At 36.1% G+C, this 16909-nt stretch overlaps 1 protein-coding gene across 2 annotated transcripts in view; it reads left to right on the top strand.

The window, feature by feature from the left end:
* Positions 1 to 16909, top strand: part of LOC129938618 (uncharacterized) — a 215707-nt gene that overhangs the window by 136678 nt on the left and 62120 nt on the right. For both annotated transcript variants that reach the window (XM_056046283.1, XM_056046284.1), the window contains exon 7: positions 1977 to 2118. In XM_056046283.1, the coding sequence (XP_055902258.1) occupies positions 1977 to 2118 (142 nt within the window). The remainder of the gene's footprint in view (positions 1 to 1976; positions 2119 to 16909) is intronic.

The following is a 16909-nucleotide window of genomic DNA, read 5'->3' as shown; positions in this document are numbered from 1 at the left end:
TTGACCTATGGTTTGCCTTCTTGATAGCATCTTGGATTGGTAATAGTTTACTTTTAGTGATTAGATAAACAAGTTCATCTGCCTTACAATTTCTTGGAATACCTATATGGCCCGGCCCGAAAGCCAGCAAAGTTGAACATCAAACTGTTGTGCTATCTCCATTAGAGATGATCGACAATTATGGACTGTTATAGAGTTTGTAGAGACAGAGTCCAGAGATTTGATAGCGGCCTGACTATCTGAGAAAATACTGATATCAGATGTTGATATCACGTTTTCTTTAAGCCAGAACATTTGATTGCAAATGCGCTCTCGTTGTTTGCACTAAGGTATGGAACGCCATTTTCACCAATTTGCCTTTACAATAGTCATGTTGAGACATAGGCAGCAGTCTTGTATCAATACTTGCCCTTAAATGAATATCAATAAATCTTTCTAAGGAATGATGATATACTTATAGGTTGTGGTTCTTTAAGGCTGACTTGGTTGCATTTTTCTACTGTGGGTATGACAACAACTTTCATTTCTCTCCATTTTGAGGGAATATTGACTAAATAAAGAATGCTGGAAAAAATTGACTTAAGGATTGGTACAATTATGTCTGAGACATTTTATAGTTTGGCTGGTATTATGCTATCTATTCCTGCAGATTTAGATTGTTCGAAGCTGTTGAGAGCCCTTTGCAGCTTGTCACTTGTGATCAGACCTTGTTGGTATGTTACATTGGAACTTGAACTAATTTTATTGATGCAAGTTACTGTTAGGGGACATCGTGCAAAGTAAAAATCCAGTAGCAAGTTCAGCGTTTCTCTACTTGAAGTTTTCAATAGTCATCTGCATATTTTTGAAAATTTGGCATGGTTTTATTAGTTCAAGGAATGTTCCGTAGTCTGTAGGCCTCAGAAGATTCTTCTATCGCGCTACCCTTGCGTATTAAAGATTTAACACTTTCAAAATCTGCAATTTATTAACTTTAATTTATAAATTATTTGCAATTCAGACATAAGGGTTTTCCATTATTTCACTGCAGGAGAATTAAACACAATTATAACCTTAAAATCCCATTTCTCTCACAAAAAAAAGTCTCCATTGAATTGGAAGCAATTTTCATAAAATTCATTACGAGATCGATATTTCCAGTATTTATAGATATATGTACATATTATTTGCATTTAATTAAAAAAACTCAATGTTCATTTGTTTATTTTAAAAGTTAATTCAATTAAATACACTTATATATCACTTTATTTTTTTATTGAGGTAGCTAGGTGCAGAAATGTTGAATGCGTGTTTTAATGTTTTATATTAAGAGAAAAACTACATATTTGTATATATGCCAGAAATTATACCAAGTATTGATTTTCACATAATTACATCCTTAAAGCAAAAGGTAACTATATACACCTACTTTCCAAATTTACATCATGTAGGCGTATAGGAGAAGTTTAAGTACTTTCACACAAAGGTACATACGTACATATATTTTGTAGCGTTACACATGACTTAACTATGGTTCACAGCTATATCCGACACATTAACAGAATTTTGCTGCCCTTATTACTTATTTATATAGGAAAACACATGATAATGATGTCATCATGTTCAAATTGAAATAACCAATCGATTGGAAATATCAACGTTCTGAGGGCGAAATCCAATGAATTTTCTCATAACCATTATCCTTTGCAGGATGGTGTAGTGTTATGTTGTGTTGGACTGTTTACTTTTGTGGCAGCAGGTGGTCCAACTTTGAACAAGTACTTAGACTTATTTAGGTTGTACCTTCATCATCACGATTTTAATGTTTAAACTTTCCTGTTTCCTCGAAAAACAGAAATTTATAGACTGAGAGAAAAGGCAAATTTTGAAGTTAATATTTGTTGTTTAGTCAAGTCAGATATAACTACCATTGTATAATTATTTATAATAAATGTTTGTATTTATTGTGTGTTTCTTTTTTTTGTTATAAATTTCAGAAGACCTCATCGCCCATTCTAATCATCATGGCCAACATCATTCAGCAAATGTCCATAACAATCCTTTCGGCTCTTTGACAAGCATTCATAAAATGAATCACAATAATTTTGACAATAAATATTTAGAGACAAGGAAACACAGGTAAGTTATTTAGTGTTTAAATATAAAGTTTTATAATTTTATTGATTTTATTGAAAGGAGGAGAATTGTAAGTTTAATAACACCATTAACATTTTGACATCCAAATTCATTGCTCGCAGAAAAAAAAGTCGGTAATGTCTAATGGTGGGATAACACAACTTCCGTAGACATAATTCACATGGAACTTAAATCAAAAACCGAAATAAGGTTAACATACTTTATATCTTCCCTTTAAGGTCCAGTGACTTAAATTCTTAATGAAACAACACAAAATTTTTCAGACTCTGTATGATACTTTAAATTTGACTTACTCCCATTTTAAAAGGAACTAGGACATTTCATTTATTCAACAAAAATTTACGAGGATTTTTCGTCTAAAAAGTATCTACCGGTGATATTGTTTTCTTGTTGTTATCAGTATACAGATCTTCTTGTTTTGATGTATATCAAAGTGATTCCGAACATGGTCTATTCTCGAATTAAGAAGAGGGCCGTTAAATACCTCTTGATACCAGACATCTAGCCAACAGTTTTACTGATCCATAATCTAAGGTATCGATGTGCATTGCTTTTGAATTCTTTAACATTGCGATGAATAAAATAGTTAAAACAGAATATGGAAAAGCATTTCACATTCGCGCAGTACGGGGTAAAGAACTAATATCTTTACATAACAGTACGACCAAAGGGTAAACTGAAGGCATTTCTAGAAATAAGAGTATAAATGTTGAACTGTTTAATACGTTCTAAAAGGGCTTAAAAAGGTTTCTTGGGCAAGGGCCCAGAGATAGGAGTATAACTTTTTGGAAATATAAATGTTCTTATTTACTTTTTCCAAAACAGTGTAAGGATTTGGTCAATTGTTTAGTGAGATGAGTAATGAGATTACCAAAATTCGTACAGCCGGCTATCAAAAAGACTTCGACCTTCAAGATCTTTCTTAATTTCAAAATCATTCTGCGTTTGCATGATCTTGGAAAATCGGACGAAGTTCATTCGATGGATAATTACAATTGTATACAAATTCACGTCTTATGTATTAGGGGCTGCGCAATATCCCATTCGATCAGGGCAAGACCTGAAGAGTCAAATAAATGAAAAAGTATAAATAGTGGTTGGGACAGCGTTGAAGAACAATAGCAGGTATTTTTCAGACAAATCCAGGCCAGCAGATTTGTAAATTTCGAGATCTTTAAGCTACGGTACGAGTACGGAAGAAAATTGGTCTCATATAAAGTCATTTACTCCCTCAAGTACAGACTAAGTCATAACACTCTCTGGTAGCACGGCATTGAATTGGTGGCGAAAATTCCTAGCAGAGTTTAGATTTCTTTAAAGAGCTAATAAAGAAAGTGTTTTTGGAAACAATCGTAGAAACCGTGAAATATGAAGAATTTCTCATGTTTTTTTTTACAAATGACCAAACATTTTTACTACTTCTGGGAACTTGCAGTTTTTTCTGTTCAATATGGACGTGGCAGGACGTTTAAATCGTTAAAGTATATAATTTGGCAACCAAAACTATTGATCGAGTACTTGTTTCTCCTCATAATCATAGATGTCCGAAATTTTCGAGGAGCTGACATCGACTCGGACCATTAGATCGTTGAACCCAAGGTAGCACTTTGGGTTTCCAGACCAAAGGCAAAAAAAAACAATTCTGGAAGAAGATACAACGTCGAACGGCTACAATCGAAAGAGAACTCTATCGAAGTTCTCTGCCGCCAACACAATTTTTCGGTAATAAGTGGCAACATTGCCAAGATGACAAACAGAGAAGCCTTGTCTGACGTTGTGAGTTTCAAGCAGCCTCTGGTTTGATGAGGCAGGCAAATGCAGACAAATAATAAGCACGCAAGACAATGCTGCATAGAACGACGAGAGCTACTAATGAGTGCTCCGATGAGCATTAGAGGAGACAGGAATGCTAACTTCTCAAAAGAAAATAGAGAGAGCACGATAAGATGATGAGATGTTTTCTGAGCAGGTGAAACGAAATTTACAAGTACATAAACCTCGAATCGAAGTGGAAGTACAGTCTATGTAAGGGATATGAAAGGACCATTCAGCAGACTGTCAATCATGATGATCCAATTAAGACGACAAGAGCCAACAATACCGTCTTACCGACTAAGGCGAAGTTAAGATTGACATATCTAAGCTGAAGTCTAACAAAGCAGCTGGAGCAGATAGCTTGAATGCTCTTCAAAGCAGCTGGGGATAATTTGGAAAGGAGCATGCACAAACTTATCTGTAAGGTATGCGCGGGAGAAAGCATACCTCAGTATTGCTAACTATAGAAGAATCAGTCTACTTAACATGACTAACAAAAGCTTTTCTGCTAAAAGTCTCTAACATAATCTTCTCTGCATTAATATGTAAACGTGTAAATCTTATAGTCAACAACTTGATAGATCCTTATCAGTGTTGTTTTGGACCAGAAAAGACCACAGTCGATGAAATATTAATATTGCGGCAAAACCTAGAAAAAACCCGAGACCATCACATCGACGCCCTCCATCTGTTCTTCGATTTCAATGCCACCTATGAGAGCATCTACATTGACGAGCTATGTATATAGAGCCATATCTAGTTTTGGCATCAATGCCAAAGTAGTCCATTTGTGCAAGACAAGATGTCAAAAAAGGTCTTAGACAAATAGATACGCTGTCATGCGATTTTTCTAACATGGTCCTTGAAAGAATAGTGTAGATCTCTCATGTAAACACAAGAGGCGCCATCTTTCAAAAGTCTGCCCAATAACTAAGGTATGTTGATGATATTGACATAATCAGAATATATGAGCGTGATGTCAACGGGGCTTTTGTGAGCATTCATACAGAGGTGGAAAAAATGTGTTTAATGGTTAATGAAGCCAACACAAAGTAAGGCAAGCAAGGACTTACAATACTCACGACCGACGTCTCGTCAAAATGTCACCATTGACAGCCTTAACTTTGAGGTACTTAAGGGCTTTGTCTAGCTAGGGTCCGCTATGAACACCGAAAACCACAGCAGCTCTGAGATCAAATGAAGAATTACTCTTTCTTTTTGGGCTAAGAAAGCAGTTGAGTAGCAAAGTCATCTCTCGAATTACCTAAGTGTCGCTATATAAGACCCTCATTATCCCCGTCCTGCTATACGTAGCAGAAGCATGTACTATGACAAAAGCGGATGAAAGTACCTTATGCCATCTCGAGAAAGTATAGTTCTTCGGATGACCTATAGTCCCGTATGTAAACAAGGGGAGGGGAGGAGACGATGGAACGGCGAGCTGTTCAACAACTGAGATGGCTGGGTCACTTACTCGTAGAGTGCAAGTAAACCAATGCTCCTGCCCGGAAAATCTACGAATCCCCGCCCACAGGATAGTGCAGTAGAGGAGCTAGATAATCAAATTTGTTGAGTAAGGCCCTAGTTCACACAGGTCGGTAGCGCCAAAATTATTCTTATTGGAAAAACATTTTTTTTAAAACGTCAACAGCAAGATACTCTTATGTACAAAGACATGTGACATAACTTTATCGTAAGACCTAATATCAAATTCTTTGTTAGACTCTTACAAGTACGTGTCTATAAAAATGTCACCTTTTACAAGTACGTGTCTATAAAAATTTCATCGTCATAAGTATTACATCGAGGTACCTCTTTTCCTATACAAGTTAATTACAATTCTCTTTTATGCATTATAAAATAATTGAACACACAAACATTTGGGGAATTACAAGCCTTTCATGTATGTTCACTCCTTAAAGGCGTCACAAGAAGGCTAAAGCTTTTATGCAAATTTAACTTCATTGCGCTACCCACCCAGTACCCACCATACCTAAACCTATGTACATGCGCTACTTGACTGCATATTAACTGCTTGCTCAAAACACATACCTTACCTATTCATAAATCCTTAAATGCATGTTATAACAAGGTTATGTCGCTAATTATAATCGACATAACGTTTGCATTGCTTTAAATTAAAATTGAAGGCACGCAAGCTAAAATATTTCAGGTAGCCATAGCCATAATAATTCACTTGATTTTCTTGCTTTGAAAAAAAAAAATAAAATGATTTTGTGAAGAAAATATTTCAAGCCAAAGCCGCCCACAATTCCATGTGTTAAAATGTGAAAATAAGGTACTCGGCATGGTCGCAAGGAGTCGAGACTGCTTACGACAAAAATTGACAATTTAGCACCACATTTCAGCAAAACTTGGTCTTTTTCTATGGACAAGGAATTTGTCGGCAAGTGGCATGCATGCATATTACTCATAAACACTAATTCAACTCCAAGCTTTTCGATCCAATATAATCTATAAATACAGTACACAGAATATGGGTAAAACGGAAGTTAAAAAAAGGTAAAAAATGTTTGAAAACCTTGTGTGTCCCAAGTTGACTTCTATGAGACCTTTGGCCTAAGGAACCGACACGACGACGTTTAGCTATTCGTAAGGGTCAACTTATGGGCTAACTTTCACCTGTTGGCGTTTTGACACAATCACAACAAAGGTTGAGGTTTTTTGTAGACTTTTAAAAACTAAAAAAAAGAGCTATAACGCCTCCGCCGCTGGCCGGCCGTATGATATCCGTCCATGGACGAGAAAGAAAGGAATTTCCCATCAAAAGAATGTTATTCCTCCCAGTCGCAGTTGAGCGGAGATGGCAAGGTAAGGCTGGGTATAGGGTAAAAAAAAGGTGGGCTGAAAAAAAAACTTTTAATTTTTCCCTCCTCCATTTGTTCCAGTTTCATTTATGTACATAGGTATTTTGGTTCAAATGGTTTGGGTTTCACAAGGTAAAGGGTGGGTTTTGTTTTTTTTTCATTTTGATTTTAAAAAATTGTTTTCTTTGGTGTTGCTAACAAATGCCATCATAAGACCAAACGGATGACGTGACTTTTCTAGTTGTCTAGCCTCAGGTGGTTTGAGAGCAACCGTTATTGGGCATGGTTGGTGAATGACACTATACTTTTTATTCTTGCTATGTTGTAGAAGTAGTTGGGTATCGTGGGTAGAGAGGTTAAAGGTTATAGAGAATAAAAAAATTTTATTGGGGTAGAATATTGTAACATTGTCAGTTGTTACCCATATCGTGTTTTAATTAAAAATTCTCGTTTTTGGGTTTAAGCAATAAAAAGTAGATATCGATTAAATATACATGCCTTGGAGTTATTTTGCTATAAAATGTATATCCATATCATTGTCCAAGCTTAACTTAATATCAAGCTTATTTAAAAATAAAAGTCTTAGGTATTCACTATTTTAAAGTATTTTTTAAAACAATTTTCATAACAAGATAAATAACAAAATAATATATAACTATGCTTAATTCGGTCCTCAGACTTTTAAAGTGTGTAGGTAATCCCAAGCGGGACATAGGGCCTCAACTACTCCTACGCGCCATCGTATGCGGTTACCGATGAGCTCCATCCAACTCTTTCCCATTCTCGACGAATTCACTTCAACTGTTCTTCTCTATTTGTTTCTCGGTCTTCAGAATTTTATGACTTCTTGAGTCAGCTGACTGTCACATGCAATTATTTCGAAATCCACTGTCACTTGCAAACTCGTATAAAATAGTGTCAATTGGTTGCTATATAGTTCTTCAATGTACTTATAAACGATATTTTTTTAAATTTTTATAAGCGAACACTAAAAGGGTTTTGTATATCTTAATATGAAAAAGACACAGTGTGTACATTAGGGTATTAGGAAAAGAAGGAAGCATTGGATAAGAGGTTTCGCATTGATTTTGAATTCCTGAACATTGCAATAACAGGGAAAAATAAAGCGTGGCAAGGCATTCCACATTCGCGAAGTACAGTTTAAAAATGAATCTCAGTACTTCATAGTACGTCCGATGTTAGGCTCAAGGGTAAACTGGTGGACACTTCTAGAAGTGCGGGTTTAACGGTTAAATTGTTTAAGGGGAGTAATGCAACTGGTTATTTCACTAGAGCATACTCCATTAAAATAACGGTAAGAAAGGGTGAGTCAAGAATCTTTTCTTCGAAGTTCAATTGACGTAAACGAGTTGATGATATTAATGTCACCAATCGTTTTAAAAGGTTTTCTTCGAATACTGCCCAGGAGGCTTAAATTAGTTACTGGAGCACCAGCTCAGAGATGAGAGTTCAAGTTTCGGACGTATAGGTATAGGTTTTGTAAATTGTAGCCAGATCAGACGTTGAAACAAATTCTTGCATCTTCTCAGAAAACCTAGCCATCTTGCGGCATTTTTGGCGACATCGTGTATGTGATCGCTCCACAAAAGGTGGTTGCTGATGCACGTTCTGAGGATGTCGGGATTTTCAGTTTTGTTGATGCAAGTGCCACTCATGGATAGTGGCAAAGAGGGTGTTTCTCGCTTTGATGATACAAGACAGTATTGGGTTTTCGAAGCATTAAATTCCAAGTGGTTTTTTATTCCCCATTGTACATGCTGTGTAGGTCGGAATTTAATAAGATTATCATATTTTACCGTTGCAGTTCGACATCCAACAAGGAGGGTTGGGAGTCTGGAAACGAATTTGAAAAGCTGAGAGTGCTATCGTCAGCGAAACAATGTATTGGATTAGAAGTAGCAGACAGGAGATCATTTATAAAAATGAGGAAAAGGGTCGAAGACAAAACGGAGCCCTGGGGCACATCAGCATTCATATTATGGGTTTCAGGCTTGAATCCGTTAAAAAAAACTTGTATTGAACGGTTTGAAAGAAAATTTCTAATCCAACGGAGAAGAGATTCGACACTAGCAACAGCACGCATTTTCTCTAAAAGAGCAAGACACCAGACTTTATCAAATGCCTTTGAAATATCAATTGCAATAATTTTACTTTCTCCAAAACGATGTTAAGATTTTTTTCACTGTCCGGTGAGATCACCAGTGTACCTATTGCTACGAAAACTGTGTTGCCGGTCATTAAGAAGCGTCCGTTCCTCAAGATATTTCTTAAGCTGATAATTAATCAACGTTTCCTTGACCTTGCAAAGAAGGGACGTTATGCTTTTGATCGATAATTTGTGGGAGAAGAAGATTCGCCTTGGGATTGGCTGAACAAATATAGTTTTCCAACTGCTCGGAACAAGCAGACTACTCGGAACGAGAACACCTCTTCATACTAATAGCGGGGATATCATCAGGGCCAGTAGATTTATGAATATTGAGATCTTTAAAAACTCTCGCCATAGTTCAAGTACGAAATAAGATGGGACCCACAGAATCCTTTACACGTTCAATAACTGGGTAAACCATGACACTATCTGGTTAGTTGGAATTTTAGGCGAACTGCCTGGCAAATAAGTTGGCTTTATCAACAGATCTAAATAAAGGAGTGTCGTTGACAACGAGAAACCGACTAAGATTTAAAAATTTGGTCATTCGAATATAAGCGTTGCAGCCTTCCTGGCTTGTAGGACATTTTCCAGTTTTGATTTTATTACTTTTAACCCTATTCGGGATAAAAGATTCCATTCCCAGATGAGTCATACTAGAAATCATATCTGCACTGGAGCCTACGTCGCTACCAACCAGTTACAGGTCCAGTTGGCTTTCTCTCATTGCCAAACGGTTCTCCTTTGAGCTTTTTCATTAACTGTAGAAGTTAGTGGTCCGATGTGTCTAGAGGCGTCAATGTATTGATTCTGTATTTATCAGGATCAGAAGTGAGAAACAAGTCAAGGGTATTTTCTGCTTGGCTGTTAACGTCTGATATAAGAGTAGGCTTATTGAAGAGCTGATTAAGATTGTTGAACTCAGTGAACATTAAAATCGCCCTTAATAACAATTTCAGTGTGAGGACACAGAAGAAAACATTAGTGAATGATGTTCTTATTCATGGAAAGTTTTAACCAGTATAAGTTTAGTATAAGTTTTTTTTTTAAGTTTTAAAAGAGAGTTGTTACAATGACCGTATTGTGGTAAAAGTTGATATGCAACATTATTCCTAATAAATATGGCGAGACCATGGTGTGATATTTCTTTCTCCCCACGGTTTTGCAGCCTTTTCATCAATTGTTGTCAAATAATGTATGTATATCTACTATAAAATTAGGTAAAAAGTATACATCACCTTTTTAGTTTAGACGTTTCAGCTAACGTGTTGTCAGAGTTCATCTTACTAATCCGTTTTTTATAAGAACAGAATAGTTGACAGTATGCAGCTCCCATTAACCGGTAAACCTTTTTTCGCCGCCCCATTTACATCACACTGGGTTCTTCCGATTATGTAAATGTCATAAGGAAATGCTGGTAATTTGACAGAGTTTTGAAATATATCGCCTCTTTCGTTGACTTGGAAGCTCTTAACTATTCTTTCAAGGATAATTTTAAAGAAATCGCATGACAACGTGCCACCTTGTCTAAAGCCTTTTTGACATCGAAAGGTTCTTTTAAATTGTTTCCAACCTTTATGAAGCAGCGCAACTAGTTAGGCAGAGATGCCAAAACTAAAAATGTTTCTATAAAGCTCGTCCCTATAGATGCTGCTAAGTGCGGTCTTGAAATCGATAAGGGGATGGTGGGTAACGATTTGATGTTTTTGGATTTTTTTCAGGACCTACCGATGTGTGAATATTTGATCGACTGTAAAATTTCCTGGTCTAAGACCACACTGACAAATACTTATTAGGTTGTAGACATTTAGCTTTAGACGTTCATGTTAAGTAAACTGATTCGTCCAGTTAATGCAGTTTATGTGGTCTTCTTTTTTCACTATCGGTCAAACAATACTGAGGTTCCCTTCATCAGATAAGTTTGTGCATGCTCCTTACCCAAATCCAAAACTTTTGTTAAAGATTTCAGCTTAGATATGGCAAACATTAGTTCGTCTTTTAGAAGAGAGGACATGATTGTAAGCTTACTTTGTCTATATTTAATCGATCATCCTGCCTGACAGCCTTTCACTTTCATTTTGGTTTTCCGTGGCCGTCATGCAGTCCGCAGAAATGGTCCTTAGCATTGACTGCGATTCCAATATAATGTTCGTACTTTGGTCTTTGCAATCTTTGGTTCAAAATGTATGTACTTGTGAATTTCGTTTCACCTACTAATACGGTCTTCATTTCTGCTTTTGAACCTGTAAACATCCACAACCGTACGCTTCTCATTCTCTTTTTTTTTGGTTCTGAAAAGTCGGTGTTCATCTCTCCTCTTCCGCTCATAGAGCTCCTGAGCAGCTCTCGTCCTTCTATGCATTTGCCTGCTGACATTTCTCATCAAGCCAAGGAAAGGCTGCTTGATACCCAGCACATCAGAGTCGGCTTCTATGATTGCATGATGGCAATATTGCTACTGTTTCTCGATACATTGTGCTGCCGGCAGGGAACTTCGGAATAATTTTCTTGTGACTCGATCGAAGGTAGAGAACTCCAAGTTCCTTTGTGGATGTTGAAGTATATAAAACGCGTACTTGCTGTCATGACATTTTGCCAAGCAGCAAAATCAATAAGTCTGAATCAGCTTTTGGAAGTGTTGTCGTGCAATCTGTTATTAACTATTTTTCCCCTAAAGATGTATTCTCTTTCAGTTCCTATCTTGACATCAAAATTGTACAGGACAATTTTAATATCGTAGCTAAAACACTGCTCGTAGATGTTCTTGGTGTTGTCATCATCGCATCTATCATTCTCTTTTTGCACTCTTCAAAAAGCCCTGAGCTTCCCAAGCTCGCTAAACTTGGCGCGGCTTGCAACAGTTCTACAGAAATGCGTTCTAGCCCTAACGCTTTGTTGTTTATCAGAGCCTTTATTGTGGTACATATCACTTCGTTACTAAAGGAAAGAAGGGACGTTGGACGTTAGTGCGTAACCGAGAATTTGTTGCAGAGGGCAGCTCAGAAAATGATAGTTCAACATTGCTGTTTAATACATGATTTAAACCAGAGTAAACTGTTCGTCTTTCGACTCCAGAAAACTAAGTGAGGACTATATATTTCGGATTTCAACGTGAAATTTACGGTCCTCAATATGTCAAAGAATTAGTCGAACACCTTGAAAAGTTAAGGGATGACATAACAAAAGGTCCAAAAGTATAAAAAAGGCTCACCACGGATGATGACATAGTGAAACAAGCTATAAGTCAAGTGCTTCTAGGAGCAGAATCAGCGGCTGTTTGTTCGCATTATGTGAAAAGTCTAAGAACTAGGGAAAAACTCGTTGACTTTAATACTTAGGACGTTTTCTTTGCGATAAGTGCCTTTGAAAGATTAGTAGTTTTGAATTAAGGTAAACTGAATTTTTCAACAATTTTCATAAGCATAAAAGGTGGTTGTTTGCAGAAAGTCAAATGGATAAACTTAAAAACCTTAACCTTCAAAGAGCTTTGTATTCGAATTTTGCCTCTTTTCACACATCTTACATCTTAAACAAACGTCTAGAAAACTTAAACTCGAATCTATATTAGATTTACTTAGTTTTGCTGTAGAACTAGTTTTAAAAATATAAAAAGAGTTGTTTTAGAATATATTCTAAAAAAAACTTAAACTCGAAACTATCTTCGATTTACTTTGTTTTGTTGTAGAACTAGTTTTAAAAAAGTGATATAGCTGTATGGAATAAATTCTAGATTAAATAATAAAAAAAATAAAATATATTATACCCTTACTTAAGGGGAATCACACACAAAATGTTTTGTACCAAATATCAACAAATAGGATCTACTAGTTTAGGATCCAGCTCAAGTTCTAGTATATTGACTGCCCAGGTGTACGGAGACAGGCCCCAATTTTTCGAACTTTTCCATTGGTTTTTATTTGTTTGTTAAAATTAAACCAATACTTGTCTCATTAAAAACATAAGATCGAATAATATTTTATTAAAGTATACATCTCAAAATATTGATTTTTTAATGTTACCTCGCTTAAATTACAATTATTTTGAACCACTTTTTATTCATGGATTTTTTTTTAAAATAATTATTTCAAGAACAGGCTTTTATTTTGATCACACCTGCGCTACGCCCAAAGCCATATGATAAAAATCACTTCATATTATATACCTGCCTTTATTTTTTCCGTTTTGTTTGTTTTATTTTATTTTTATTGCATCTTCTACAAAACAAGTTTGACACTAAAACTGCTTTTTTGACAAAATGTATAAATATCCCATCAAGAATCGGTTTTTTCAAGTTCAATCTACACAAAATATCTCATTACATAATTCAAAAACCAAAAACAAAACAAAATAAAGATTTTGAAAATTTCACCATCAGCCAATATAATTAGTCATTGTTGGATTAAAGCAATTTCTAAATTTGAATTGCTAATATTTTAATTTTATTTATTTAACTTTTTTCTCGTGTCAATAGTTCTTTTGTTAGTTGCATAATATTAAGTTCTTTGGGTTTAGAACTAGAACTGGTTTCAAAAAAGAACAATACATTTTGTTTGTCAACTGAAAGTGTCTTTAGAAGGCTGATTAATCTTTCAAGTTTTAGAACTTGATTAATTTTGCTTACTTATTTATTATTTATAAGAAAAAGTAACACCTTCTCTTGACTCGTTACGGGTGATAATTCAACTCACTTAAGAAGTAGTTAACTAATTTTATAGTGTTTTAGTTTTTTTTAATTACCACATTACAAAGATGGTTTCTAGATATTTATAAATAATTTATTTTCAAAATGTTGTATTACATTATGGATTTTGCTAGCGAGAATATTATAAGAATGATTTAAGTATAATGGAACCATTTAGCCAAACCAATTTTCGTACATTTTGCTTTCTCGAATTTGTCTTTAATTGGCTTTAATAGTTTTATAGGTAAAAATATGTCACACTTTTATCTTTGGGAACAATGCAAGTTTACGGTTATTTTAAGTTCAATGAATGAGTTTTTGAGATTTTTAAAAACTTTTAAAGAGAGGTTTAAACAACTCCAATATATGTAATAGCAAAGAACATAAAATATTTTATGCTTTAATGGTTAATTAAAAATGCAAATATTAGATTCCAAACAGAAATAAAGCGAGTATAGACGGGCTTTAGTTTTGAAGTAAATATATCTAGAAATTGTATTAAAAATATTGAAGACATCTGGATTGAGAATGTGTCTGTTTCGAAGATCATTTAACCAAAATTAAAATTTGTAGTGGAAAGTGGGTCAAAATGGGCAACAAATATAACAAAAACCTTTTTTACCATTTTCAAAAACAAGCTTGTGCGGAATTGGCACAAGCAAGGAACTGTGTACAGTGGCTTGACTCGTCATCTCCATCCTTTCCGACAGCACAAAAGAAATGGGCCCACTTTACGTGGGTTCTGCAGGACACCAATCCTTCTCTTGATGGAAAATATAAATCTACTCAATAAATGCATTGTAGTACCCGTGGCTTGATTTAAGCGCGTTCGACTGTGTATCTGGTTAGATCAGTATTTATATTTCGACAGACATATAAATGCTGCACTGACCAGGGCCAGAGAAACCTTCGCTCTGACGAAACGGCTGCTTTTTTAGCAGTCGGCTTGACCCCAGAGTGAAGGTAATTTGCTACATGGCCCTCATACGGCCAATGATCGTTTATTATGGTCCTGTGTGGTTCAATCTTGCCCCTTCCCAGTTGGAGAAGTTTCGGGTGTTCGAGCGGCAGTGTTTACGACGACGCTGTACCGGCTTATATCGAACAGCCGAATCTTCTTATGTGCATTACTATTCCAACGAGGCATTGACAATTTCATGATAAAACTCGTTCGAGGACACATTGCAAGAGCTATGTCTTCGACCAACAATTTAATTTTCGGGGCGTTCTAACCGAACGACAAGTATTTTGAGAGTGCACGCTTGAGCGGCTTCATTCCACCAGAGGCATTCCTCTTTTTAGATAGAAGCGGACTGATACGGGATAGATTGGCAGTTCCGCTAATCTACCACGTCAGACGACGAACCGTGGATAGGCGACTCCTATACATTTGGGACGTCATAGCACAAGTCGTTCGGTCATAGCTCGTTCGATTCAGTAGGGCTGTGTCCGAACGGGACCGAACTGATAGGGTGAAGCAGGAGAACCAGTTTTGGTGGCTTTAATCGGCACTTGATAGTGGGTAGTCGGGATGGGGTTTTTAGCCTTGGCCGGTTTACATACTTGTTTTATAGTTTTAGGGTGCGTTCGACTGTCATAACAAAGGTCTTGGGTTCAATCCCTATCTGTGCCATCTAAAGCGGGTACCGCCCTTTGCGAGGAATTGATAAATCCTCCAAGAGTTATTTTGATCATGAAAAGTGCTTTTTTTCAATTAGCCGTTTGGAGTCGGCTTGAAATTGTAGGTCCCCTCCATCCCTGACAGCAGTACTCGCACACAGAATTGGTTGAGAGTTATAAGATACTAGGCCCTAGTTGTCAAGACTGTTGCCACCGAATTTATTTTTGATTTATTTAATAAAGAAATTCTACCCCACCGCTTTCAGAAAATGCTATTGTTTTTCTTCGTTTTTTGTTAAAGGCATCAGTTCCTTAGACAGAATTAATGCTTCTAAAACCAGCCTCAAGTTTAGCTTTGAACGACGAATCAGTTATAACAATAGCTGTTTTTCTCTGCGTTTTGAAACTCTTTTTTTTCTGGTGCTTTTGGATATGAAGATGTTGAGGGTTAAGCACCCACAGAACTTGAGTTCTTATTTGAGACAGTCTTTGAAATATTTACATTCAAAGGTTACATCAAAGAATCATTTTTTAAAAATTTGAAACAGGCTGATCCAGTCAACTAAAGCTGTTCCATCTAAATGCCATACATTCTCTTCACTTGGAATGTTGGTGTTTCGCATGGTTAAAAGTCATGATCTTCGAAAACATCTGGATTTTTCTTGAAACCGTTTATAGCCACTGAAATGTAGCCACTTTGAGATAGGCTTCACCAAAAAATTGACTAGCTTGATAGTGATTTACTGTCCTTCCAGGAAGTTGCCTTAACCATTTTTTTACTTCAAGAACGTAATATGAGTTCAAGACCTTCATAAAGCTTACACCTAAAGGTTGCAGCCGATGAGTGTATTGTGGTTCAAAACAAAGCATAACCACACCATAATGCCTTGCTGTATCAATAACTTTAAACATAGTTAGCATGTCAATCCAAAAGCAACAAAGCGGGAAGCTCTTACTATGCGCGTGACCACTCCATAAACTTTTTAATCCATTTCTAAACAAGTCTTTCGTTATACATCCCTTCTCATTACACTTAGTCCATGAATTAGGTGGTGCTCCATCTATGAGCTCTATTTTCATTCTCCTGCGAGGAAAAATAATTTTGATGGCATGTTCGAGCCATAAGCGCTTATGCACATTTTCCGCTCTTAAGTCGTTGAAGACTCTTTGCGACTGTTGTGATCCCTGTCTCATCTACATTAAGTATTCTATCACATAAAAATCTGTACATATTTCCAGCAGCTCGCACAAACACTCAAGCTAAAGACGTTGGTTTTCTCAATGCAGCATTAGTGTTACATTCCCAGGAATTATCAGCCCAATATTATATTTGTCAGCTCAGTTTTTCTGCGACCTTAAATAAAAGTTGTCGAAATTCTTTCATGGGAAACCCAAACAAACGACCCTCCATATCCTAGAAATAGTTGCCTAACTCTTGTTCCTGGGAGATTAAAAACACGGGTTTGAAACTCCCTAGTATTTTTATTGCTCTCCTAGGTTAAGTACCGCTTTTTAAAAACCTTTGCAAAGTTATTCGTTGAACTTCATACATTTTCCGAAGCTCCCTTAAGTTCGCTGCCGATAAGTTTATCTATTTATTTAAACTTATTTTATTTAAAAATGAATATGAAGAGTGCTTTAAGCATGCTAAGTGGTTTT

Source organism: Eupeodes corollae, chromosome 1 (genome assembly GCF_945859685.1).
Source record: "Eupeodes corollae chromosome 1, idEupCoro1.1, whole genome shotgun sequence".
In the NCBI taxonomy this organism is placed as follows: domain Eukaryota; kingdom Metazoa; phylum Arthropoda; class Insecta; order Diptera; family Syrphidae; genus Eupeodes; species Eupeodes corollae.
Note: the sequence above shows the minus strand (reverse complement) of the source record. Positions and strands in the feature narration are given on the sequence as shown.